The 27395-nt window shown below is 42.2% G+C and overlaps 2 protein-coding genes across 7 annotated transcripts in view; both read right to left on the bottom strand.

The window, feature by feature from the left end:
- LOC128760025 (deleted in malignant brain tumors 1 protein-like) overlaps positions 1-27395 on the bottom strand; it is a 67147-nt gene that overhangs the window by 1784 nt on the left and 37968 nt on the right. Inside the window, exons 1-22 of one of the 6 annotated variants that reach the window (XM_053866910.1) lie at positions 14100-17238; positions 13140-13475; positions 12132-12452; positions 10892-11212; positions 10332-10667; positions 9606-9926; positions 9185-9514; positions 8744-9070; positions 8259-8585; positions 7789-8115; positions 7202-7528; positions 6395-6721; positions 5870-6196; positions 5201-5527; positions 4654-4980; positions 4017-4343; positions 3545-3871; positions 2751-3077; positions 2208-2534; positions 1338-1664; positions 699-1025; positions 61-384 (exon numbers count right to left, since the gene is read on the bottom strand). In XM_053866910.1, the coding sequence (XP_053722885.1) occupies positions 61-384; positions 699-1025; positions 1338-1664; positions 2208-2534; positions 2751-3077; positions 3545-3871; positions 4017-4343; positions 4654-4980; positions 5201-5527; positions 5870-6196; positions 6395-6721; positions 7202-7528; positions 7789-8115; positions 8259-8585; positions 8744-9070; positions 9185-9514; positions 9606-9926; positions 10332-10667; positions 10892-11212; positions 12132-12452; positions 13140-13475; positions 14100-14265 (7033 nt within the window). In that variant the 5' untranslated portion in view covers positions 14266-17238. Of the gene's footprint in view, positions 1-60; positions 558-698; positions 1026-1337; positions 1665-2207; positions 2535-2750; positions 3078-3544; positions 3872-4016; positions 4344-4653; positions 4981-5200; positions 5528-5869; positions 6197-6394; positions 6722-7201; positions 7529-7788; positions 8116-8258; positions 8586-8743; positions 9515-9605; positions 9927-10331; positions 10668-10891; positions 11213-12131; positions 12453-13139; positions 13476-14099; positions 17239-27395 lie in introns of those variants that run through there. The other 5 variants (XM_053866913.1, XM_053866909.1, XM_053866908.1 and 2 more) reach the window with 5 other exon arrangements.
- Positions 18526-26547, bottom strand: acot8 (acyl-CoA thioesterase 8). The gene is made up of 6 exons (XM_053866921.1): positions 26376-26547; positions 25064-25200; positions 24769-24994; positions 24172-24329; positions 23875-24066; positions 18526-23798 (listed from the first exon to the last, which is right to left on the bottom strand). The coding sequence occupies exons 1-6, from the start codon at positions 26543-26545 to the stop codon at positions 23683-23685; spliced, it is 999 nt and encodes a 332-aa protein (XP_053722896.1). The 5' UTR covers positions 26546-26547; the 3' UTR covers positions 18526-23682.

Here is a 27395-nt window from a genome sequence, read left to right on the forward strand (position 1 = left end):
AGAAAAGTTTCTTCAGTGCTCCATCCGTCCCGAAAGATTAAGCCAGAATCGATCAGTTACCTCCACAGATGACGCCTGCGTCTTCTCTGTGACGACAGTTGTGTTTACCAAACCCAGCATGTGTACATGCGGTTAAGGTCTTCTCATCTCCTTGACAGCGAACATTATCCAACCAGATCAGCCCAGTGCCTTTTTCATATGACCCTTCCTTTATTGCGGCTACAGCACTGCCACAGCCCAACTGTCTGCAAACCACGTTGGCATCTTTGATGTCCCAGAAGTCATTGCATACTGTGCCCCATTGATTATCGTGGAAAACCTCCACTCTGCCAGAACATTCGCTGTCCATACCAACCAGTCTCACTGGGTCTCCTGCATCTCCACCTGGAAATATGATGAAGGGCAGAATGTCATTAAAAGTGTATTCACAGGATAAAAAAAACAACATTATTAATGTAAATGACACATTAGTTGTTGTACATTGCTCACTGTTAGTGATGCGTCTCCACGTTAAGTTGAAGCTCTAACCTGAATTATATTTGTCACCTGAATGTATGCTTAAAAGTATGTATTTCAGTTTTGATGAGAGGAAAGTAAGACATAAGAAGGAAAGGTTAGACTGCATGTTTACAAATACATGCTGTGAAGATTAAATCCAAATGAATCCAGATCAATTTAAGGTTAAGGTTGACACCTACGTGTGCATGTGATGCCAACAGCTTCTTTGGCACGGCAGTTGTGCTTTCCAACTCCACCATGTTTGCATTGCGTCAAAGACGATTCAGTTCCTTCACAATTGACATTATCCAGCAGGATGACACCAGAGCCAGGACCAAAGCTTGCTACAGTTTTTGCGGCCTTCACTTCTCCACAGCCCAACTGACGACACACCACCTGGGCGTCCTTAATTCCCCAGAAGTCGTCACAAACAGTGCCCCACTGGTCCCCGTATTGGAGCTCGACTCGGCCTTCACATTCATGGCTGCCCCCCGCCAACCTCACGTTTCCAGTTAGGGTTGTCTTGGCTGGAAAATCATAAAGCATTGCACACGTCAGCCAACAGATGATTATTTGATGTACATGAAAACGCTGTCCTCCAGTTCCCATCAAAAAGCATTGTCATCAATTAAGGCCATCTTTAAAGTTTATGCTTAGTGATAGCTGAAGGTACAATCAGAATTATATTTGTGTTTTTTGGCACCTATATGAATTCATGGTGACACTATTAATGCATTTCATTTTGATTCAGGGAAAGCAAGATGTTGGAAGAAGAAGTTGTGGTGTATGTTTACAAAAACACGACAAAACCCAAATGAAAGCAGGAAAATTCAACCTACGTGTACATATGATGCCAACAGCTTCTTTGGCACGGCAGTTGTGCTTTCCAACTCCACCATGTTTACATTGTGTTAAGGACGATTCTGTTCCTTCACATTTGACATTATCCAGCAGGATGACACCAGAGCCAGGACCAAAGCTTACTACAGTTTTTGCGGTCTTCACTTCTCCGCAGCCCAACTGACGACACACCACCTGAGCGTCCTCAATACCCCAGAAGTCGTCACAAACAGTTCCCCACTGGTCCCCGTATTGGAGCTCCACTCGGCCTTCACATTCATTGCTTCCTCCGGCCAGCCTAATGTTTCCGGTCAAGTCTAGTTTGCCTGTAAAACATGAGGGTTGTGCATGTGAGCCATTACATTAAACCATTGTTAAATGTGTTTCCATGAGAAGAAACAGAGAAGAAGAAGTATTTTCATCCACTTCGGACACTGACTATGTTCACTGTTAATGTCATGTCTAGTTGAGGGTAAAACATGAATTATGTTTACGTTTGTTTACTCATAAACGAAATAATAAATTTATTATTTTGTTATTTATCAGTTATTTATGAGTGAAAAATGCTTCTAAATGTATTCATGTAGCATTTTTCAGACTGCGCTAAGCCAAACTTCAGCACAATGTGCGAACAATGGAGTTTCGAGATGAATATATATATATATATATATATATATATATATATATATATATATATACATATGGATGGAGATAAAAATTCGCTTTTAAGAGTGTTGCAGTTTGATCAGAGGGTAATGTGAGTTTGATGAGAGTAATGTGAGATGCGAGGACAAGACGATATGGCGTATATTTTGTCTTGTAACTGTAGGAAAACAAAACCCAGAAAAAACCCGGAAAAGTTGACCTACGTCCACAGATGACGCCGGCATCTTCTTTGTGACGGCAGTTGCTTTTTCCAGCACCGGCATGTTTGCACTGTGCTAAATACGATTCTGTCCCAGCACATTTGACATTATCCAGCAAGATCAGTCCAGTGCCTGGTCCGAAGCGTCCGTCAGTCTGTGCGTTTACAGCTTCGCCGCAGCCCAACTGTCGACACACCACCTGAGCGTCATCAAATCCCCAGAAGTCGTCGCAAACTGTTCCCCAACTGTTCCCGTATTGGAGCTCCACTCGGCCTTCGCATTCATGGCTACCTCCCACCAGCCTCACTTTGGCTTCTGGATTTAGTTTGACTGCAAAAAACATAAAGTGTTGCATGTGAGTGAACAGGTCACCGACCCAAATGTTCTCTTAGTTCCCATCAATAGATGCTTTTTTTTTAAACCAATTTTGATCATGGATGTGTTTAGACCTGCAGCTAAAGGTAAAGACAATACCATATTTTTGATAAGAACTATGAGACAGATAACACAAAGTGCCTTTGAATCTTCTGAGCAGCATTAACTTACCGCCACATACGACGCCTGCAGCTTCTTTTAGACGGCAGTTGTGGATTCCAACGCCACCATGTTTACATTGTGCTAAAGATGATTCTGTTCCCTCGCAATTCACATTATCCAGCAAGATCAATCCAGTGCCCTGTCCAAAGCGTCCTCCAGTCTGAGGGCTTATCGCGTCGCCACAGCCCACTTGTTGACAGACCACCTGAGCGTCCTTAATTCCCCAGAAGTCGTCACAAACGCATCCCCAACTGTCCCCGTATTGGAGCTCCACTCGGCCTTCACAGCCATGTTTGCCTCCCACCAGCCTCACATTTCCGGATAAGGTTATCTCATCTGTAAAAACATGGAGAATATGAAGTTAAAAGTTTAAGACATGGTAGATGCCTGAGAAGAACAGTTACTCATGGTTAATCAAATCCACAAATGCATAAATTTCAACATATAACAGCCATCAAAAGGACAGACCCAGGAGCATTCACAAATGTTTCACTGGACATTCAACAACAATTACAGTCATGATATAGAAAATAAAACTTTCTGCCTCATTGAAGTGCCGCTGACCTCTCATGAGAAAAAATCGAATTATTTGTTCAACTTTACTTCAGTGTGATTGTAAATCTTGACTGTTTTTTATACAATCTATGGAGGCAGCATCTTTCAAACCACTGCACAGATATGAATGATAAACTTGTGAGTTTCATTATCATTGTCGTGAAAGTATGATAAAATGATTTTTCATAAAGCCTGAAGGTAAAATATTTTGAAACTGGTGGTCAGTTATTGAAAAGAAACACAGTTACCTTCACAAGTGACTCCGGCATCTTCACCCTTGGAGCAGCTGTGTTTTCCCTCATCATTAAGTTTGCAAAGAGATAAAGACGATTCGTGGCCTGAGCAGACAATTTTGTCCAGCAAGATGGATCCAGAGCTTGGACTGAACTGTGCAGATGTTTCAGCGCTGGTTGCTTTGCCACAGCCCACCTGTCGACAGACCACCCTGGCCTCGTTCAGTCCCCAGTCTTTCTTGCAAACAGTTCCCCAGCTGTCCTTGTGCAGGACCTCCACTCTGCCTTCACATTTATTCTTTCCTCCAACCAGCTTCACTTTTGATCCTGGCGCAGGCTTCACTGTAAAATAAGTGTGGTGGCTGTGAGTAACAGACTATTATTGGATGTAAATGAAAACAGGTGTTCTGGATTAGAAAGTTAAGTTCAAAGCTAAGAAGATATAGGCATCATTTGAGCAATACTGGAATGCAACAAACACAGTTACCTTCACAAGTGACTCCGGCATCTTCACCCTTGTTGCAGGTGTGTTTTCCCTCAGCCTTCACTTTGCAAAGTGCTAAAGATGATTCGTCCCCTGAGCACTCAATATCGTCCAGCAAGATTGATCCAGAGCTCGGGCCGAACTGTGCAGATGTTTCCGAACTAGTAGCCTCTCCACAGCCCACCTGTCGACAGACCACCTTGGCCTGGTTCAGTCCCCAGCCCTTCTTACAGACAGTTCCCCAGCTGTCCTCGTGCAGGACCTCCACTCTGCCTTCACATTTATTCCTTCCTCCAACCAGCTTCACTTTTGATCCTGTTGCCGGCTTAACTGTGAAAAGAATGTGTTGAGGATGTGAGTAGAAGGGCTGCTATTAATGTAGATCAAAACCTTGTCACAAGAAAAAAAAAAATTATTCTGATATACATAGTTTCGGATCATTCTGTAAACCCCAAACTTTTGTCTTAGATAGTAAAAAACAAGTCAGCTGTAAATAAAAAGTCTTTGAGAAATACCAAGATATCTCACAGAAAATGCTGTCGTCATAATACCAGATGAAGATGATGGTCTCTGAGTTTAAACACGACACTGCAGCCAACACTGGAATCACTCCAGCAACTAGACAACACAACACAATTACCTTCACAAGTGACTCCGGCATCTTCACCCTTGGAGCACCTGTGTTTGCCCTCATCCTTATGTAGGCAGTGTGTTAGAGACAATTCGTCCCCTGAGCACTGAATATCATCCAGCACGAATGATCCAGAGCTCGGACCAAACTGCACAGATGTTTCAGAACTAGTTGCGTCTCCACAGCCCACCTGTCGACAGACCACCTTTGCCTCGTTCAGTCCCCAATATTTCTTGCAAACAGTTCCCCAGCGGTCCTTGTGCAGGACCTCCACTCTGCCTTCACATTTATTCTTTCCTCCAACCAGCTTCACTTTTGATCCTGGCGCAGGCTTCACTGTAAAAACAAAGCGTTGTTGATGTGTGAGTTGTGGATTATTATTGAATGTAAAACACTATTACAACACTACACTACAATACTGGTCACAAGAAAAATAGTTTTTAGTCTCCTAGATTTTTGGAAATTCTTGATTCTTTTGCTATGCTCAGTGAATGGAAACATATCCAGGCAACCACTGGATCAGCCAGCAAGAGGAGAATAATTGAAACACAGTTACCTTCACAAGTGACTCCAGCATCTTCATCCTTGCTGCAGGTGTGTTTTCCCTCAGCCTTCACTTTGCAAAGTGCTAAAGATGATTCGTCGCCTGAGCACTCAATATTGTCCAGCAAGATTGATCCAGAGCTCGGGCCGAACTGTGCAGATGTTTCCGAACTCGTAGCCTCTCCACAGCCGACCTGTCGACAGACCACCTTGGCCTGGTTCAGTCCCCAGCCCTTCTTACAGACAGTTCCCCAGCTGTCCCCGTGCAGGACCTCCACTCTGCCTTCACATTTATTCTTTCCACCGACCAGCTTCACTTTTGATCCCGTTGCCGGCTTAACTGTGAAAACAAAGTGTTGTGGATGTGAGTAGATGGGCTGGTATTAATGTAGATCAAATCCTTGGCACAAAAAAAAAGCATTTTCCTCTGAGATGCTTTCCTCTGACTGGTGCTCTTGAACCTTTCACAATATTTAGTTATATTTTGGGGTGATTTGTGATTTAAAAATATGGCTTCGAGAAAAACCAAGGTGAGGGTTTGGTAAAGTGAAAGTAGGAAAGCTGTCTCACAGTAAATACTGTTGTCATCACACCTGATGAAGGTGATGGTCTGTGAGTTTAAACATGACACTGCAGCCAACACTGGAATCACACCAGCAACTATACTACACAACACAATTACCTTCACAAGTGACTCCAGCATCTTCATCCTTGCTGCAGGTGTGTTTTCCCTCATCCTTCACTTTGCAAAGTGCTAAAGACAATTCGTCCCCTGAGCACTCAATATTGTCCAGCACGATTGATCCAGAGCTTGGACCGAACTGTGCAGATGTTTCAGAACTAGTTGCGTCTCCACAGCCGACCTGTCGACAGACCACCTTGGCCTCGTTCAGTCCCCAATATTTCTTGCAAACAGTTCCCCAGCGGTCCTTGTGCAGGACCTCCACTCTGCCTTCACATTTATTCCTTCCTCCAACCAGCTTCACTTTTGATCCTGGCGCTGGCTTAGCTGTAAAAACAAAGTGTCGTTGATGTGAGTAACAGACCATTATTGGATATAAATCAAATATTGGTCTCAAGAAAAATGTTTTTGGAAATGTTGGCCTCACTGAAACTATTGATCCTTATGTGATGTTCAGTGAATGGAAACACATCAAGGCAACCACTGGATCAGCCAGCAAGAGGAGAAGAACAGAAACACAGTTACCTTCACAAGTGACTCCGGCATCTTCATCCTTGCTGCAGGTGTGTTTTCCCTCAGCCTTCACTTTGCAAAGTGCTAAAGACAATTCGTCCCCTGAGCACTCAATATTGTCCAGCAAGATTGATCCAGAGCTCGGGCCGAACTGTGCAGATGTTTCCGAACTAGTAGCCTCTCCACAGCCCACCTGTCGACAGACCACCTTGGCCTGGTTCAGTCCCCAGCCCTTCTTACAGACAGTTCCCCAGCTGTCCCCGTGCAGGACCTCCACTCTGCCTTCACATTTATTCCTTCCTCCAACCAGCTTCACTTTTGATCCTGTTGCCGGCTTAACTGTGAAAACAAAGTGTCATTGATGTGAGTAACGGACTGTGGAATTTAAATCAAATACTGGTCACAAAAAAAAAAAAAAATCTTCCCCAAAACATATGTATATGATGGCCCCACTGGTACTCTTGTGACTTTTAAATGTCTAGAAATAACTCAATCGAATGAGCCACGCTGACCCTCACTTGCAAGCATTATTATGACTGGTTAATTTTCATATGCATAAAACATAATGCAGATAATTTTATATACCCAAAATGTCAATCAAGAAACCGTAAAGGATCCAGGTATTTGTGATTTTTACAAAAAAAATCAAACAAAAAATTGCAGTTGTTTGTCAGGTTGTCTGGAGGGAAGCTGTCAGCACTGAATCCTACGCATAAAAAATCTCAAATTGATGATGCTCTCTGAATATAAACATAGAGAGCACAGCAACCGTAGACATTGCATCAACCTTTCTCAGAGACAAAACAAAAACACAATTACCTTCACAAGTGACGCTGGCATCTTCACCCTTTGTACAGCTGTGTTTATCTTCATCTGTATGTTTGCATTGCGTTAAATCCGATTCTTCCCCTGAGCACTCGATATCATCCAGCATGATGGACCCAGAGCTCGGTCCAAACTGTGCTGATGTTTCTGCGCTAGTTGCAGCTCCACAGCCGACCTGTTGACAGACCACTGCAGCTTCCTTCAGTCCCCAGTATTTGTTGCAAACAGTTCCCCAGCTGCCCTTGTGTTGGACCTCCACTCTGCCTTCACATTTATGTTTTCCACCGACCAGCCTCACTTTTGATCCTGGTGCAGGCTTAGCTGTAAAAAGAAAATGAGTTGGACTATTAAATGGAATACTGCAAAATGTAGATTGAAAAACGAGCATTGTGTATCTGGTAGGTAGTTTAGAAATTCGCTTTTCTTTATATGTGTCTTAGTATAAAGGTTAAAGTGAAACCATCATTGAAATTTTCTTTTCGCACCAATGGTGATAATAATGAAAATATATACTTCCCTGATATACACTTGAGGAGGTATTACTATTTTACGCTCTATAAAATATAATGTAAAACAGTTACCTTCACAAATGGCGCTGGCGTCTTCATCATGTATGCAGTTGTGTTTTCCAATGCCATGATGTTTACATTGTGTCAAAGATGACTCTGTGCCCTTGCACTCAACATTATCCAGCAAGATTGGTCCACTGCCCTTTCCAAACTGCGCTTTAGTCGGCGCTCCTTTTGCTTTCCCGCAGCCCAACTGTTGACAGACCACCTGCGCGTCCGCCAGTCCCCAGGCGTCATCACAAACCGTTCCCCAGGCGTTCCCGTTTTTGATCTCCACCCTGCCTTCGCATTCGTTGCTCCCACCGACCAGCCTCACTTTTGCTTCTGGAGTTGACTTGGCTGAAAAAATAGTGAAGTATGAGTATGACTTGGTGTGATTCAATCGATTGTTTTCAAGTTTAAACGTAGATTTCCCATAGATAAAATAAAAAAAATATTCATGGGAAGTGTGTGAGAGGTCGATTTTCGTTCAGTACAATTACCTTCACAAACAACGACGGCATCTTTATCCACTTGGCACTTTCCATTTCCAGCAGCAGTGTGTTTGCAATGTGTTAAAGATGTTTCCATTCCTGTACACTCGATGTTGTCCATGACCCTTGACCCAGAGCTCTCACCAAACTGGGCAGATGTTTGTTCACTTTTGGCCTTGCCACAGCCCAACTGTCTGCAGACCACCTCAGCCTCCTTCTGACCCCAGTCATCAGCGCAAACACTTCCCCATTTGCCTTTGTTTTGAATCTCCACTCTGCCTTCACATTCGTGGCTCCCGCCGACCAGTTTCACCTTTGATCCTGGGGTTGGCTTGTCTGCAAGAATATGAAGCATTGTGGATGTGAGTGAAAGGAAATGCTTTTGTCTCTGTATCTCGGTATTTAAGGTCCTCGTCTCATTGGTTGCCAGTTAGAAGGAATGATACATACAGTGCTTATTATTTCAAAGAACATTCCAGAGCAAACACAATTACCTTCACAAACAACGCTGGCATCTTCACTGTGTTTGCAGTTGTGGTGTCCAACAGGAGAATGTCTGCACAGTGTTAAAACGGATTCTTCTCCTGTGCACTCGACGTTATCCAGAAGGATCACGCCATTGCCTCCGCCAAAGTATGCAGATATTGGTGCTTCTGTTGCATCACCACAGCCCAGCTGACGGCAGACCACCTGAGCTTCGTTCATTCCCCAGTGGTCATCACAAACGGTTCCCCATGAGTTCCCATATAGGATCTCCACTCTACCTTCGCACTCTCTTTCTCCACCCATCAGCCTGAGACTTGAACTTAAGGTAGGTATTGCTGTAAAAGGGTTGTAAAAGTCAGTGAAATTGCTTTTGTCATTCTCATTCAAAAAAGAAAGACGCTCAACCAACCAGGCTCTTCCAGTGCTGAAGTACAAACAAAGACTTTTACCTTGACACACGACACTGGCATCGTCGCTGTGTTGGCAGTTGTGTTCCTTGGTACGTAGACTTTTACATTTGCCCAAACACGACTCTTCACCTGTGCACTCGACTTTACTCAACCAGATTTCTCCTTCTCCCTCCCCGAAATGGGCATTGGTTGGGGCAGATACAGCTTTGCCACAGCTCAACTGGCGACAGATCACCATAGCTTGCTCCAGTCCCCAGTGGTTCCCACAAACTGTTCCCCATTGACCATTGACGAGGACCTCCACTCTGCCTTGACATCGATCTTTGCCGTTCGCTAACCTCAAATCAGTAATTCCTAGAGTTGGCTCATCTGAGGAGAGAGATTAAAAAAAATTGCTATTGAAAGTATCTCCACATAACTGAATGCAGAAGCAGCACAACACAACAAACACAACAATTACCTTGGCAAATAACACTGGCGTCCTCAGTGTGTTTGCAGTCGTGAACTCCCATCTGTTTATTACACTCCATTAAAGACGACTCTGTTCCTTGGCAGTGAACTTCATCCAGCCAAATATTCTCTTTTCCCATACCAAACCACATGGAAATTGGTGCTCTTATTGCGGGGCCACAGCCCAACTGTCGGCAGACAACCTGAGCATCCTCCATTGACCAGCTGTCATCGCATACGGTTCCCCATTTACCATTTAAAAAAATCTCCACTCTGCCTTGGCAGCGATTGTTACCGTCCACCAGTCTCAATGTACCAGGGGGATCAGGTTCTGGCAAAAGAGGCAAGCAAACCACATTAAAAAAGGGTAAACCCACACTGATAGCACAACTACTGGTTACATCAACACTATCAGATCAGATGTTTACCTTCAATTCCAGACATGCATAATCTCCACTTGCTAGTCAGTCCAAGTGAACACTAGTCTTTGCAAGTCTCCATAGAGACATGCCTTCTCAGAGATCTAGTTTTCTGGTGTGCTTTAAATACTTGAATTTTTGAATTTGATGAAACATTTTCTACTTATAGCTCTGCAGGCCACATAAAATGACTAGGTGGGCCAGATTTGGCCCCCGGACCATGATTTTGACACTGGATAGCATTTTAGCTTAGATTGCATTTAATCGAAAACAAAGCTTGCACAACACAAACAGTACTTTAAAAAAAAGACACTTACCTTGACATCTGACGCCAGCATCGTTGCTGTGGTCACAGTTGTGTTGGCCAACACCGTGTCGACAGCCTGATATGGAAGACTCGATTCCAGCACACTCTACATTGTGCAGCCAGATCTCTCCGCTGCCTTTGCCGAAAAGTGCCGATTTAGCTGCTGTCTTCGCCTTGCCACAGCCGGCTTGGCGGCAAACCACACCAGCTTCTTTCATATCCCAGTGGTCGTCACACACGGTTCCCCACTGGCCGTCTTTGTAGACCTCCACTCTGCCTTCACAGGCGGTTTCACCATTCACCAGCCTCACTGCACCAGCTGTGGGTGGACCTGGTTTGACAACATCTGGTGTGAGAGACAAGCAAACTGAAATGAATCCACACAAAAGTTTGAAATTCTTCATATTTTACAGACTCCACATTCCTCCAGCACAATTACTCGTATTACGTCCCTTATAGTAACTCATAATTCAGCAGTAGATGTTACATTCTTGAGAGAATGAGATCTTCATATTAGACATTAAAACATCATTACGGTAAACAAACACATATAAAAAATCAGATATTTACCTTGACAGCTGACGCCAGCATCGTTGCTGTGGTCACAGTTGTGTTGGCCAACACCGTGTCGACAGCTTGATATGGAAGACTCTGTTCCAGCACACTCTACATTGTGCAGCCAGATCTCTCCGCTGCCTTCACCGAAACGTGCCGATTTATCTGCTTTTTTCGCCTTGCCACAGCCTGCTTGGCGGCAAACCACATCAGCTTCTTTCATATCCCAGTGGTCGTCACACACGGTTCCCCACTGGCCGTCGTTGTAGACCTCCACTCTGCCTTCACAGGCGGTTTCACCGTTCACCAGCCTCATTGCACCAGCTGTGGGTGGACCTGGAGTAAGAGAGAAGCAAACTGTAGCCATGCAAAAGCATAAAATGCATCATCTTTTATTTTATAAACCTGTTGTTCCACTGATCAATCAGTGTCTTAGGAACCTTTTAAGTTCTAGGAACGATTCTGTGGGCCTAAATGGTTCCAGAACAGCAGGAACCTTTGTTGACCCAATTCCAGAGCAAGGCCTTTTTGATAGCTCCTGTGCTCACACACATAGCCTTTTTCAATGTAATACAAGAAACTCTCAACAATTACCAATGTAGTGACAGAGACTCTGAGTCGAGGTGATTTGATGTCAATGAGACACTTCAGATGTGGTGGTCTGGATCACAACAATAATCAATATGTGATTTTAAGTCAGTGAGTGAGCTCAGCGCTTCCTGTTGCCATGACCTAAACTAAACTTGTATCTAGTATTTCATCTGTTATTCATCATTCATTATCACGCTGAGAGCCAACATGGTTTCAAACTCTGGCATATTAATGGGTCCACAATCTGTGATGGACCACGAATAAAGTTATTGCGGGTCGGTTGTAACTCACAGTACATGTTGCCTCAAGGTTGACCACAGAACTGAGTGTTCGCTGCCATTACTTATCAAACACAAAACATTCTTTTCCTTAGAGGCAGATTCAAGAGATGAAGCGAACATGAACACTGTTAAACGTTTGGTGATTGTGTGTCAGTGCTCCCATTGTGTGGCGGAGACCTACCTGTCCCTGATGTCCGTGCAAACACATGCTATGTGGGGGAAATGGTTCTTGAAATGAAATTGTTGCTGAAATTTCTTTTGAGAACTAAAAAGGTGTGAGCACCTATTTACTGATCCCTCCGCCCCCTCATCACTTCCATTCAGATTTTAGCGGGTTATATCAGTAACTCACAGAGAATACTATAATAAAGGGAAACATTTACCTTGACAGCTGACGCCAGCATCATTGCTGTGGTCACAGTTGTGTTGGCCAACACCGTGGCGACAGCCTGATATGGAAGACTCTGTTCCAGCACACTCTACATTGTGCAGCCAGATCTCTCCGCTGCCTTTACCATAAAGTGCCGATTTAGCTGCTGTCTTCGCCTTGCCACAGCCTGCTTGGCGGCAAACCACATCAGCTTCTTTCATATCCCAGTGGTCGTCACACACGGTTCCCCACTGGCCGTCTTTGTAGACCTCCACTCTGCCTTCACAGGTGGTTTCACCGTTCACCAGCCTCACTGCACCAGCTGTGGGTGGACCTGGTGTAAGAGAGAAGTGTCATCTTTCATAGACCTCTCAGTCCTCTGACACAGTAGAATAAAACTCAGTAACACTTCGAACACAGTCCAAATTACGATGCGAAATGGATGGTTATTTAACAGTCTATAAGAGGCATTTTTAATAGAAAAAAAAGTTAAAACCGACTCAGATATCAGTGGCACTTTTGACTTTTTTGACTGTGAACTACAGCGTCAGCCTTCTCTGTGGTTAGCGTCAAAATACACAGTTAGTCGTCCGTCACTACTGACTCATGACACACGTGACAGCTGTTTTTTTTTTTTTTTTATTAACTAGAGGCACCAACAATCACCCTTTAATTCCCTCATACCGACGTCATTTTTACAAAATTTGTAGGTCAATTCCAGACATGCATAATCTCCACTTGCTAGTCAGTCCAAGTGAACACTCGTCTTTGCAGGTCTCCATAGAGACATGCCTTCTTAGAGATCTAGTTTTCTGGTGTGCTTTAAATATTTTGAATTTGATGAAAAGATTTTTTCTACTTATAGCTCTGCAGGCCACATAAAATGACTAGGTGGGCCACATTTGGCCCCCGGACCATGATTTTGACACTGGTTAGCATTTTAGCTTAGATTGCATTTAATCGAAAACAAAGCTTGCACACAAACACAAACAGTACTTTAAATTAAAAAAAAGACACTAACCTTGACATCTGACGCCAGCATCGTTGCTGTGGTCACAGTTGTGTTTGCCAACACCGTGTCGACAGCCTGATATGGAAGACTCTGTTCCAGCACACTCAACATTGTGCAGCCAGATCTCTCCGCTGCCTTTGCCGAAAAGCGCCGATTTAGCTGCTGTCTTTGCCTCGCCACAGCCTGCTTGGCGGCAAACCACATCAGCTTCTTTCATATCCCAGTGGTCGTCACACACGGTTCCCCACTGGCCGTCTTTGTAGACCTCCACTCTGCCTTCACAGGCGGTTTCACCATTCACCAGCCTCACTGAATAAAGTGCTGTTTCGGCGGATGTGACAGGAGCTGAGAGAGAAGTGAACAACTATCAATCCAGGCAACAGTGTGACATTAAATCGTTCCAGACAACTCAGTCCACTGACAACATAGTTCATGTTTTCGGCGACCAAGTTTGGCAAGTAACATATTATTATGACTGGATAAGTACATAGTCATGCTCCTTAAGTCGAGCCAAAATTACATAAAACAAATCAAAATAACTTGGTATTTATTTCCACTCTGTTGTGCTACACAACTCCTCCCAGGATTGTTTCAATTGGCATGACCTTTATCACTAAGACACGCCTGAGTGTCAAAAGCACACCCATACCATTGTCGGAACATTCCAGTTTCTTGCATTGTGTCAACACAATTCATGACGTGTTGAGGCATGGAACCGTACCAATAACTGTCTTATGGTCCAGATTATTATCACAAATACATGCAAACATAGTGCATTCTCAATGAATCTTTTACTTAGGTTTTTACTTTTGCTTTAATTTTTAATTTATAATAAAAGATACAACAAAATATTCTACATATTTATTTATTTTTTCATTTGGCATGAATATTCTAAATTACGCTCGATCGCTTCGTCATTTATTTATTTTTTAATACACAAGAATTTCAAAAGAACAAAATAATATTTACCAACAGAGTGTATCAAGAAGAGCACCAATGCTCCCCAACACTCCTTCATGGCGCTCCTAACTGCAGGGACTCGAGGAAACAATTCAGGATACAGAGAAATAAAATCCAATGATACCGCTGTTTGTAAACCTGTGAAAGAAGAGATGGAATGACTTGTTATGATCATGATGAAGATTTGGTAACATACTGAATAACAAAATGTTTTTCTAATGGGACATTGCTGTTGGCCTTACTTGGAACACCCCGGATCTCTATCAAGTCACACTGGTTTGAAAAAGCTATTGACGCATTCATCTCTTCCCAAATAGTCAAACTGGGTAGCGGTAGCTGGAACACTCGGGTGTGGCGTCATTCCGAGTAATTTGCAAGTAATGCAAGTGAGGGAGGGGGCTGGTGAACGAAAGGGACAATGACACACACGACACCTATAATGGTGAGTGTAGAGATGGCAGTGTTTGTGGTGTGCATTGCTGCATTCCATCCTCAATGTCAAGAAAGAATGCTTTAAATCTAACTAAATAGAGGTTGAGACAGAGGGATCTTTTCTTATTCCTGCCAGTGATGTCAGCAGGTGAGAGTGTTCTGGAAGTGAGTTACATGTGTTTTACAGCTGACTCACAACGCACTTCAGTCAGCTACGTTTGGAGCCGCAGCTGTGTACTGACGCGCATGCCTGAGGTCTACCAACTTACATTTACTGGGGAGCGTATGCGCTGCGCAACTTAGACCGAAACTGAAGTGACATTGTCGCAAGCGTTTATCACGCAATGATGTCGTCACTTTATCACAGTCTAATCTGTCACTGTCTGAGCTGGTCCATCGCTGCATGAACCTTGTTCAGCAAAAGTGAAAAAGGGGCTCAATCCTGCTCCTTTTAAATTTATGTGAAACAAATATACAGTGAAATGTTTCCCATACACTCCATAATGTATGAGAAGCAATGCATTGCACCGGTCAAATGTCAAATTACTATGCTAACTTCAGACTATTTTAACAACAATAAAATAAAAAAAATTAGCATCCCTGCGCATTACTAACTTCCGGATCCAGCATCTGAATTTCAGCCGGACCACATCAGTGGTCAGCAGTGACATGAGAGAAGCATGTCTGCCAATATGTGCCGACTCGCCCTTCCCACCGCCACAGTTTTATTATTATTTATTCACATATTATTGACATTTGACGGCAAACACTCATATTTGCCCAAAAATATTGCCGCCAACGCTCACAATTTGGACATGAACGATTCATAAATGTCCAAATGCCGATGATTTAAATGTATATTAGAACAAAAAAGAAGAAGTCGAGAGCGCATCGCACCGTCAGCCGAACACTATTCAGTGTGGTCATAAATAAACATGGCTGACCGCGCGATCCATTGCTCTCTAGGCTATTTCGAACACTCTGACACCCTGTTTAATATCTCTGCAGTCGCAGTTTTAATTTACTGTATTAATGAGCTGCTGAACAACTCTGGTTACACACACAAACATTCCCCACCATTACCCCTCAAACTTGGGTCATGCAAATATCTGTCAGTGTCCGGCCGTGTGAGGAGCCCCGTAACAAAACAACAAGCGCTCACTATACAGTGTCACCCGGAAATTACTTGCGGAACTCATCATAAAGAAGATGTGCTTAATTTATCTTCATAAAGAAGATGTGCTTTCATTTACCATGCGCACTTATTTATTTTTTGTGTGCGTGTATTCGCGCACACTTGAAATATTTTTTTTGCAAAAAAAAAACAAAAAACTGACATTATCATTGTTTTGTTATTTATTTATTTATTTATTTATGGTTCACTTTGCGCATTGTTGCAATTGTCTTTTAAAATGAATAACACCGAACACCCACTAGAAACAACAGCAGACGACAGAAAATAACTAGAAATTAAAGAGAACGCTCTACATGTGTCATTAATAAAGTACCGTATAAAAATATAGTGGGACAGAAAAAAATATTGACTATAGGTGACAAGAAAAACAAAAATGTACAGAAACACCTTTGGCTTCAGCGGCACCCAAGGCAAAATTCCAAACGCATATTTGGAAATGAGGACTCGCATCAGAATCTCAAAGAAAAAACAAAGACTATGGCGAAACATTTTTAAAGCATTTTTAAAACTGTAAATACAGATCTACTGCTTCAGTGATTTAAAATGTTTTTTTCCCCTCTGAATGATTATAACGTCCACTTTTAAACAACAAGGTCATATACTAAACATTTCAGGCTCCTGAAAAATGTTAATTTGATGTGTCAGATAGCAACTGGCTTCCATACACTTTAGAAACATGTTTCTCTGTATTTTAATATTTCAACCTCACAAACCGCCTCACAGAGAATCATACCATGTGTTCAAAAGCAGCGGGAGAATCGAAGCCACGTACCTGCTGTTGATGAAGCCACACAAATGTGATTGTATTGGATGAAGTGCTTTTTAAATGACTGGGCGGAGCTGGATCAATGAGTAAGAGACCTGCCCAGCCCATCCAGCGTTCACACAAATGATATTTATTATATTTCATTTGACTAGTATGTGGTCTAACGTCTTGAACCAGTCAGGCAACCTTCGCCGAGACATTGTTCTGTGCTCCGGTGATAAAATGCTGGAAGGAGTTCCAGGCTGAGCAGGATGACAATTGAAATTCTATAAAACTATTCATCTCAGATTTCATTGTCATGAGTCGGCACGGCGCGTCGTCATTGGTGTCCAAACCTAATACGTATGCACCCTGGGTGTGTCGGTGTGAAAGGAACCAACGGTACAGAGAAAACATCATTGAACCGACGTTAATTATTCCAACCTACAAGACGGAGCCAAAATAGAATGTGTGCACTGTCACGCCTCAGGCCGAATAGTCCAGGGGTTCTTGACCGTATCGATCTCGGTGCCCACCTTTTCCAGAACAAATGGGACCAGGGCCCATTCAAGTACTAGAACTGATTCATTACTCTTGATTTCATTTGTGGTCAATAACCGTATTTAATCTACTAACACGTAAACATGTCATTTCACAAACCATGTGATCATCGAAAAGCTCTGTCATCAAAAAGTCCAACCAGGAGCATATTCATATGCATATTCAGGAGAAAAAAAATACACCTCCATACTGTTGAGAAAATTGATAAAACTCTGTCATGAATAAAATTCAGAATAAAATAAATATAATAAAACAATGTCAAACTATAAGTTTATTTATTAAATGATATATATTATTTTATAAAATAAAATATTATATTTTATATTAGAAAGAAACTCTAAGTGTAAATGAAAGAATCGCCATACAATTTTCTAATTAATTTTATATTTTCTAGGAGGCGCTCGTGACCCAACCATGGGCCTTGGGTCAGTTGAGAATCACTGGAATACTCCATCCACCCCAGCATTGTCTACCACTTACTCAAGGAAAGACACACCTGAGAATCCTAAAAATCTCCATCTTGTTTAAGGAAAATATCAAGGCCATCACAAGACATAATCTCTCCAGCATTTGACCCTGGCCTCTAGGTATTTTGTGTTTTCTTTTAAATGGATGGGGAAAAAAGCATCAATTGGGCTTAACTCAGAATCCAGCACTCACCTTGTTCTTGAGCATCTAGGATTAAAATAATGAATTTGTTTTCACAATGAGCTCAAACATCCTCCTTTTTATGGATTTGGTGAAACATATTTGAGGAGGGGGGAGCATGGTAAAAGTTTATGAGCGGATGTGAAGCTTTTCAAAGACTTAAAATATAAAAAAGATTCTGAAACAAATACATGTTTTTGATGTGATACTGTAGAATACATCTGTGATAGTCAGGGGATCACAGTATATTTATTGGTATGCTGTGTCTTGTAATGTCACTCACTTAAAGAATCATATTATAGACTACAATCCTGGACATTGGCCCACAAATAAAGTTTCCTAGCACAGTTAAGAATTGAGCTCTGTCTTGATGGATGTTCAGTTCATGTTTTGATTCTGTCAGTTTGCGGAAAAATGTGAAGAAAAAAACAAAACAAAGAAAAGAACCCTCTAACTCGGCACATTGTTCCGAACACTATTATTTACATTCTGCTTCTGCTGCGTGATAAGCTGAGTTTGCATTTATTTGCTGACAATTATATTCCATTTACAGCTTTTGTTTGGCAGAAGCAGGACTGACCAGTACAGTCAGTTCAACTTCTTGGTCATTATGACTAGCAGTCAGAGGAAACAACCAAGTCAAGATCAAAACTGATCAGGCCACTGAAAGGAAATGGCAAATGTCTCTGAAAAACAGCACTTGATGCTGAGTAAGCGAGTTAATCACTCAGTGCTTGACACTAACCACTGCATGACTGACACTAAGTTACCCATGGATTGTCAGCGCGCCAGCTGAGCCACCAGAAGAAATCAGGAGCAGAGCTGAAGCCAACAAGCTCCTCTTTTCTCCACAATTCTCAGTCTGAAGATGCAGGGAGGTAAAGTGTTTCAAAATATATTCGCTCAAACTGTCAATTCATTACCAAATTAATTGTTCTGATCAGACATAATGAACCACAGAACCTTCATATGATGCCACATAAATCATTCAGGCAACATGCCGTCCATGACAAGATGGAGAAAAGATGGTGCTACAGATGGTGGTGCTGGTGCCACACGGGTGCCATAAGGACCTCTTCGATCATCTTCTCGCACAATGCATGTTCACCCCAATAAAGCATGAAGTACCATACATTCCGGACTATAGAGTGCACCGGATTAGCCACTGAATTTAAGAAGGAAAACAGATCTTGTTCATACATAAGCCTATAAGCCACAGGTGCAGTAGCGCTGTCTGCACCGTTGAAAGGTCAGTGGTGCACCCAGCTTAAAAATACATGAGGATCACTTCAAAGCTAGTTTTGAAAATGAGCTCCAGCATGGAGACTGAGTCATGAAACAAACAGGGAAACGTTCTGAACTCGAACTTGCATCTTTTTTTGACATTAAAGCACTCAAAACGAGCTGTTTTCACCCGCGTGTCTGAAGCTCAGACACCACAGCTGGTCTCAGCTGCTGCTTCTCATCTCCAGTCCTCCAGGAGATCGGCACTGTGGGCAGAGCTGCGGACACGTGGACGAAAACAGCGCGTATTGGAAATTGCAATACGCTTAAAGAGTCTAAGAAATAGATGCTGAACGGTTGTGTTGCATCTGTGAAGCAACAGTGTAGAAATTTACCCACGCACATTATATATTTTTGTACTGCTGACCCATCGCTCAGATGTAAGCTGGTATTTTGTTCATGACTTCCACCACTTCCATCCTTTCAGCTGTGCTTGTTTGAGGAGTTGCTACCTCCTCATTTGTCATAAGATGCTGCTGCCGTTTGACCCAGTTATCACAGTTACCGAGCATCGCACTTGTCCATATCATGTGTAATTCATGGTAATAAAAAACAAAACAAAAAAATTGTTTTGTTTTTTTTTGTGGGGGAAATGAAATTTATGAAAACACAGTATTTCTTCTTTGTGATTTTGTCTAGGTGGAGTACATATTCATTGCACTCTCAGAGCCCTTATATTTTAATTTAGTCAGACCTCATACATCAGACATGGGGACAGTGATTCAATGAAATGGATCGATGTTTTTGCTGATAATAACACAATAACAAAAAATCACAAAAATAACTACAGTATACCATGAAATATTTTCATCATGCATTATCTTTTAATTGTAAGTATACCTTGTCATGGTTTCAGGACTATTCTGATTGTCATTTATTTTCTGTTTTTTTTTTTATTATGAGTATTATGAATCACAGTGGTCTATTGGGACAAAATAATGGAATACAATTTCATTCCCATTTGCTAAAATACATAAATCCTGGCGGTGAGAAGGAGCTCACTGTACGATCTATTGCCTTTTCCCTGAATGACGCTTGAGAGTCATCTCTAGTTGGGTTGGACTCTGTCTCTGTCTTCATGACAAAGGATTTGCTGGACAATAGAGTCTCCTCCCTTCTGGTCTACCACCTCTCATCGCTCCCCTCTCTGCCTTTCTGTACTATTTTGTGTACCACCTAAGCAGGTGAGTCATCCCAATTGCCAGGACCATACAGTGTAATTCACAATTCCATTTTAATCTGGCGTTGTTGTGCGTCACAAATGATGTGGGGTGACTCATGTATATGATTCACGTCATGCTGCATTGCCGCAGTTATCTTTTATAACTTGAAATCACGCCACTGTACCTACAGAAACCGTCCATCTGGAACTAGGATAAAATAAAAAATGTTTTTACATTCTGATTATTTTTCAGCCCACGCTTCTGCACCCCAATAGTTTAGAAAGCTATCAATTGGTTTTAACATTCCCAAAGTCCCTATTGAGCTACTCAAGTGAGGGTCAATGCTCAGATGACCCTCTGAGCATTGACCCTCACTTGAGTAGCTCAATAGGCCAAAATTCAGTAATTTCACCCTGTTTCATTCATTTCTACCGCTACCATGATGTCCCTTCTGTTTTTGCGAGCAGAGGTGTAATTGGGCATTTATGTTTTGCCACACCAACATTGCATAACTAACTAAAGAAGCGAACCGGTTTGAGATGAACATGACAATGAATTGTTTTTTCATCCCAAGAAAACAACACACCCAACTTATTGTCAATTGATATCCACATAAAGCAAGCCTGGTGACGTATTTGCTATTGGTATGCTTTTCATTTCATATGCTGAATATCAGAGGCGCCTCAATATTGTTCCCATGTATCAAGAGTTAGGGTTGCACTTATGATGGGTAGGAACATTCAAGACAATCAGATTTGTTGATCAAATATGTGGGTTGATACAGCGTCCTCAGAACCAATACAGACCCATCTGTTTGGGAAACAGTCTCAGCAAAAAGACATCCCTAAATCTCCTCCTGAAAATCTGGAAGTATTCTCGGTGGATGAGGAGATTAAAACAACAACAACTCTTCCTCAAACAAATCTCTTCCTACAAGCCGACAGAACCTTAGCCTTCAATTTGCTCCTCACAATGCAGGGAACCAGCGGTTTAACTCAGAATCTCTTGGATAGCCAGCCTCTGGAAAGTCACAACATGCTTTGGAGAACTCATGACATCTGCCTTTATCAGCAACCATCTTTGGATCACAACATAAATAAAAGTGTGTGTACATTACATGATCAATCTGAGATCCTGATGAGAGGAATATCAAGGATGCAGTTCTCCCAGTCTTCATCAGTATGTGGACCTGACCCTTTGGGAGGGGTCACCTCCGGCTCGAAGGGTGCTGCAGTGATGGGACAGTCATTGGTGGATGGCCTGACTAAGGGATTCCAAAGTAAGGGAAGCAGGTTGAGTTCTCAAAATCTTATGAAGAGGATGACTCCCTACCACACCTGTCCATCTCATGCTAGCGATGGGCAAATGAGGTGTCATGAAACAGTATTGCAGGGTTGATGAAAAAGTGTCCTAATTTTCAGAGGCCTAGATGGTGCTCTTGGTTTAGAAATGATGTGAGGTTTCATTGAATTAGTTGTTCAAGTTCAAACACTTTACCCCAGACAGCGCCATCTGGTGGCCTATGAGGATCAGGACACTGTTTCATTGAAACGGCATCAACCCTTCAATACTGTGTCATCTGCCTCTTGACTCCATCAGTACCTGTAGCCTACCCCATAATAAGCTTGCAATTCCTGGAAAGTGTCGACTTGAGGTCGTGCTACATTAATCACTTTGTGCTGGGTGTTGTACGTACATCCTCCTCGACCAAAAGCAAAGACTCAAAATGTGAGAAAAGGGACTGCTCCTTTTAAAGCCTCGCGGCTTGGATGACAGAAGCCACCGCCCAGTGTCAGCTGAGGTGAAGGAGCTCATATATCACTCATGATGAGGAACAAGCAACCAGTAGAATGACAAATACATTTGGCAGAATCGGATATGTAAAGTGGGAGACATGACAATGAGGCGCAGAGAAGTCTCACCTGGTAACCAACTTCACAAGGGACAACTTCACAAGAATCTTTGCTGGTTTACCAATTAAATTATCATAGCAACCAAAAGCAAAATGTCAAAGTCTAGTTGATGTTTCTAAACCAGGGTTTCACCAAGGATAACATTTTGATTTATCGCCATAAGAATTTCATCTGTTGCTGTATATAATGGGACCAGTAAGGAAACCCACTTCATTTCATGAATGTTAAAAAACCTTGCTTCCTTATCTGCTTTCACCCTTTTTACTGAGTGAATATTTGAGCCTCACTTCCCTTAAATTCGCTAAGTTTGGATTCTTTTGTTCAACTTGCAGCCACGTCTCCTCCGCAGATTCGACCAATTTATCTCTTGGACAAAATGCCTGTTTAAGCAGCCAAGTCAGTTGAGCCGTCACCGTAGCACAGAGGGAAGAGACGCTCATTATTCTGAAATGCAGCTAAACAAGTAAGAGTAGTGGCGAGATAGTGCACCAGAATGGGTAGATGAACAGCTCGAGCCATCCATGTACCACTGCTGACACATGGATGGGTCATGGGGGCAGCAGCTGGAGCAAAGAGGCCTGGAATTCCTCCTCAAAAGGAAAGATTTTTTGGCTCCATTGGGATAATATCACAGTATTCATGGTCTCACAAAATGTTCTGGGGCCTCGACCAGTTGAAGAGGCCCAGGCTGACAGAAAGGAAGACCAATGAATTGAGAGCTTTTTTGAGGAATAGTCTTCATGCCTGAAGAAGTCACCCCAACTCATTTGATGATCTCACAAACAAAATGGGTCGACTCCTAAAACATATCTATCTATCTGTCCTACACTCTATGAAACAATATTTAATGTTTTAAACCGGGAAAAATAGGTAGAGACGATGATGCGGATCAGAACGGTCCGTTTCAAACCAGCAATCACAGAACAATGAGCAAAACAAAAAGCAGAACATCAAACTGGTTATTCATTAAATAACAACACAGATACTTGAACATGGTAATGAGAGAAGACAGTGAGGCAACTCCCTGAGCTTTATTAACTAGTCTATCTGGTCTGCTCACCATAAAACATGGTGCCGTTTCAAACAATGCCAGCTTCCAAGTTCAGTCAGGAAATAAAAAGTAAGAATGAAATCTCAAATCTATCTTGATGCCAAACATATATTCCGGTGAAATACAGAGCTTGGTGGTGAGTGAAATGCACACAGTTCTCCGCAATTTGTTAACCTCCATCGCTATGAAAAGTCAACTTACCACGGATCGGTGTCTGTTGGAAGTCCAGCAACACTGCATAATGCCTGTCTCCATGTACAGCTATTGTTTCATGTGGAAGATACATTCGGATGAAAGAATTACATTTTTTGCGTCCCATTTATGGAGTTTTCAAATTCTTCTTCAGGGATTCTTTTGCCAGCCTATATTTAAGTCTCACAACACATTGCCAAGAAGAGGTTTCTGGGGATTCGACATTCAGGAAACAAGAATTGCCAACATTGCACCTTTTTGGAACCAGAAAATAAGTCCTATTTTTCAAGTCTTTTAACATGAAATTAAATATTATAAACTGATTTAACGATTACGTTAAAAACTATTTATTTTACAATTTTAGGTAAATTACAAAAATCATACAAATAAATAGAATTGAAAGTGCAGTCAGAGTTTGCTGGTTTTGACCGGCTTGACGCGGAGAACTCCCTCCTGGGAACATGAAGCAGCCAGCACCCCATCCTGACGCCACAAGCGGCCTTGGACAAGACCTCTACTGCCTCCTGCAGGATTGAAAAGGAACAACATGGGGGGAAAAGGGCAATGTTTAAGTATTGGATGAGCAGTGTCTTTACAAACCTGCCCATGGACTCTCGCATTCGTACAGCATCCACTCGTCACTGCGGAACGTGCTGTGGAACCACATGGCATGGTCTAGAGACGCCAGGAAATGAGCCCGGTAGTTGGGATAAGGCAGCAGTGCGGTTCCCAAAAAAGCATAATCCGACACGTAGGCTGCCACGCAGCAGTGAAGCTTCATGTTGCCTTCACCTGCACCCACAGAAAGGAAGTGTTTCGGAAGTGTTCTCCGTTACAGGGAGTCAAGCACTCCACTTCAGCTGAGCAATAGTCCATGGAAATTGCAAATAAAGTTACCGATATGTCCTCGTGCCCGCACCCAAAACAGCTGCTTTGGCTCAGAAGCAGAAAGTCTGTAGAAGTGTGGGAAGTTGACAGGCTTTATCTCAATCGGGACCTCATTAGCCAGGAGTTTGTTGAGTCCCAGTTTGGCGTTTTCTGCCAGGTTTGATTTACTGTGGAACCAGAACAATAGCTTTTCCAAACCATTTCAAGCATTGGCTCCGTAATATTCAACCTCAGGCAACAGGAAACTTGAACTTGGCAAAGCCTTTTATGCGACAAAATCAGTAGAATGCAGATTCTTACTTTTTTAAATACTGAAACTACGGAACAACACACTCAAATCATCTATGAGAAATATACAATGATGATTTGGTTATAAAACAGCCAATGGTGGCATTTATTTTTTTTAAAACTGAAGGTCTAACACTGACAAAGAACTATCAACATGGCTAAGACACAAGCAGTATAAACTCACCGTGTTGCCCTGCATCCAGTCACAGGAGTGACGCCTTTGCTCTTAATTGCATATCATCCAAATTGAGGCCACTAAGAGCAGCCAAACAATGTGTTGGCTTTCCCTGTTCTTTGGGTGTTTACTCAGGTACCTACCTGAGGTAACGCTGGACAAGCTCCTCGACTGTAAGAAGGTCTTCAGGGGATGGAACCACTGGCATTGTGAACTGGTGCTGCACCGGACTGGGCTGTTGCAACTGGAATGAGGCCTGGCAGATGAGTATGGGTTGTCCATGTTGGATGGCTTTGACGGAGCGCACAGAGAAACTGCGACCATCTCGTGTCCTGTCCACCTGGTACAACACTGGTACTTTGGGGTCCCCTGAGGAACATATTAGATTAGATTAGATTTTTTTTTTATTCACCATTTGTACATTTGGTTGTCACCGACCTGCTCGTACAAAGTAGCAGTGGAGGGAATGTGCAAAGACATCATCGCCGACAGACTTGGCAGCAGCCACCAGTGCTTGACCCACAATTTGTCCTCCAAACAGGCGCTGACTGCGGGGTACCCAGTGGTGTGTCCCTCTGGGGGGTGGAGGGGTCCATATTTACAATGATTTGAAAAAAGGTCACAAAACCACATGTTGTTCTTAAGCATTCCCACAGCAGGGTGGTTTAAATTTAAAGACTAAGCGTGAAAGAATGTAAGACATTTAAACACCAGAGAAAGTAGGAACAGTTAGAGAAGCATGATGAAATGTTGTGTTTTGTGAGTAACTTGCTGCAGCTCACTGTCCAAGAAGACATGCCTGTGAAAAAGTTCTAGATGAGACTTATACAACTATTTTTCCCACAGTGCAACATGAAAACCTGTGTAGCTTGCCATGGGTTGGCGACATTTAATTGACAACGTTAAAAAGAGATGAGCAAACATGACCTACTGTAATTATACAACATAATGACATGCTGCGTATCCTGAGGATAATAGTTATGGCATGTCATGCTTCATTAAAAGTTCCAGAAAACAAAATAAACCAATAAGATTATTATTACAAAGTGACAACAACATTCACAGTTATATTCTCAATTTATCACTTCAAAATATTAACCAGTTCAGTCCCCATCAGTCTGAATAAATTTAAACTACAGTTTAAAATTAGTTAATTTAGTGCAATGTCAGTTATATATTTCATATCAGTATACAGGAACTGACTGCAGGAGAAAAGTATTTCAGTGTATTTTGACAATAACAGTGTATATAGCACGGCCCAAAGCACTACACTATTTGTACTACTTTGTCTGACTAAAATTAATTATTTAAATTTAAAAAAATATTATGTGTTACAAATCCCACCACTAGCAGGTACAGACCGATCGCTATACAAGCAAATATTTAAATAACGCCGCCTACGCTTAATCACTGAGTCAATATTTATTGGCGTGCGCCTTATAATCGTGACTAAAAAAGTCATAACTACATTACTTTTTAAATATTTTAAAGTTTACTGTACGAAGCTGAATGAATGAATGAGTTTCAAATTCTATAAAACAAAAAAAAAAAAATAATACGAATTAAATTTTAAAACTAGCCGACCTTCATATTCGAATTAAATACTACTAAAGTATACGACTAAATTAACTTCACTGGAGTTCAGAGATCCTCGTACGTTTCAATGGTCAAAAGCAACACACGTCCTGTCGCTCTAACTGTGACAGGTGAGGGTCCGCCACCTGCTTGTTGCTAACAGAAGCTCATTTACCGATACAGATCCACGTCCAGCTTCTCCAGGTTCAACACGCTTGTGACCAGAACACTCTTGAGGTCTGCAGTAGACACGGAATCTAGATTTCCCGTCTTCGCGACATTGTCTGATGTGTCTGAAAAGTTGTTTGGCTCTTCAGCGCCAGGGCGAGAATGTTCGTCAGCCATGTTTCTTCTTCTTTTCAACATTTATTAATTAGTTGTCTATGTCGAACGTAATGCACTGACATCTAATGTGCGTTGGGGGTACTACAATAATATGCCACAACACACTTCAACGAAACAGGGTAGAATTACTACGGAACCCTGGAAGTGACATGCATGTTGTTGTTTTTTTGTTTTGTTTTGTTTTTTGACATGACATGCATGACTTTATTTTTTTTAGCCCGAGATAGCAAATATCTCGAGACATTTTTTAATCTCAAGAAACGATTACTTCCTGGAACCACAATGTCTCCCATGGCTTCGTAACTGTTCGTCAACATTGTCAGTCACTGTCTGCAAGTCAGAATTGCAGACGGCAAAGTCTGTGCGCTTTTAACACCCCGATCAAGTGGCTTCTTCTCAAAATAACACCACATGTGGCATGCATGACTTTATTTTTTTTCTGCCGAGATAACAGTTATCTCGAGATAATTTGTATCTCGGGATAAAAAAAAATGAAGTCATGCATGTCGCTTCCAGTGACGCGTAATACATATCGCTTAGCCACATATGGTATTATTTAGAGTAGAAGGCACTTGTTAGAGTGCTAAAAACGCAGACAGTGACTGACAACGTTGACGAACAGTTACAAAGCCATGGGAGATAATTGTTATCTCGGGGGGGAAAAAAGTCATGCATGCCACATAAAATAAATAAATAAATAAATAAAATACATGCATGTCACTTCCAGGGCTCCGTAATATAAATTACTTAATTGTATTACATGTCACGATGACACGAACCTACACATAACCAGTTTTATATATTCCTTAACTCAACATAACAATGCTTGCTCAAAGGAAGTTGTGCTTCT

The sequence above is a fragment of the Synchiropus splendidus genome, chromosome 6 (assembly GCF_027744825.2).
Source record: "Synchiropus splendidus isolate RoL2022-P1 chromosome 6, RoL_Sspl_1.0, whole genome shotgun sequence".
NCBI lineage: Eukaryota > Metazoa > Chordata > Actinopteri > Syngnathiformes > Callionymidae > Synchiropus > Synchiropus splendidus.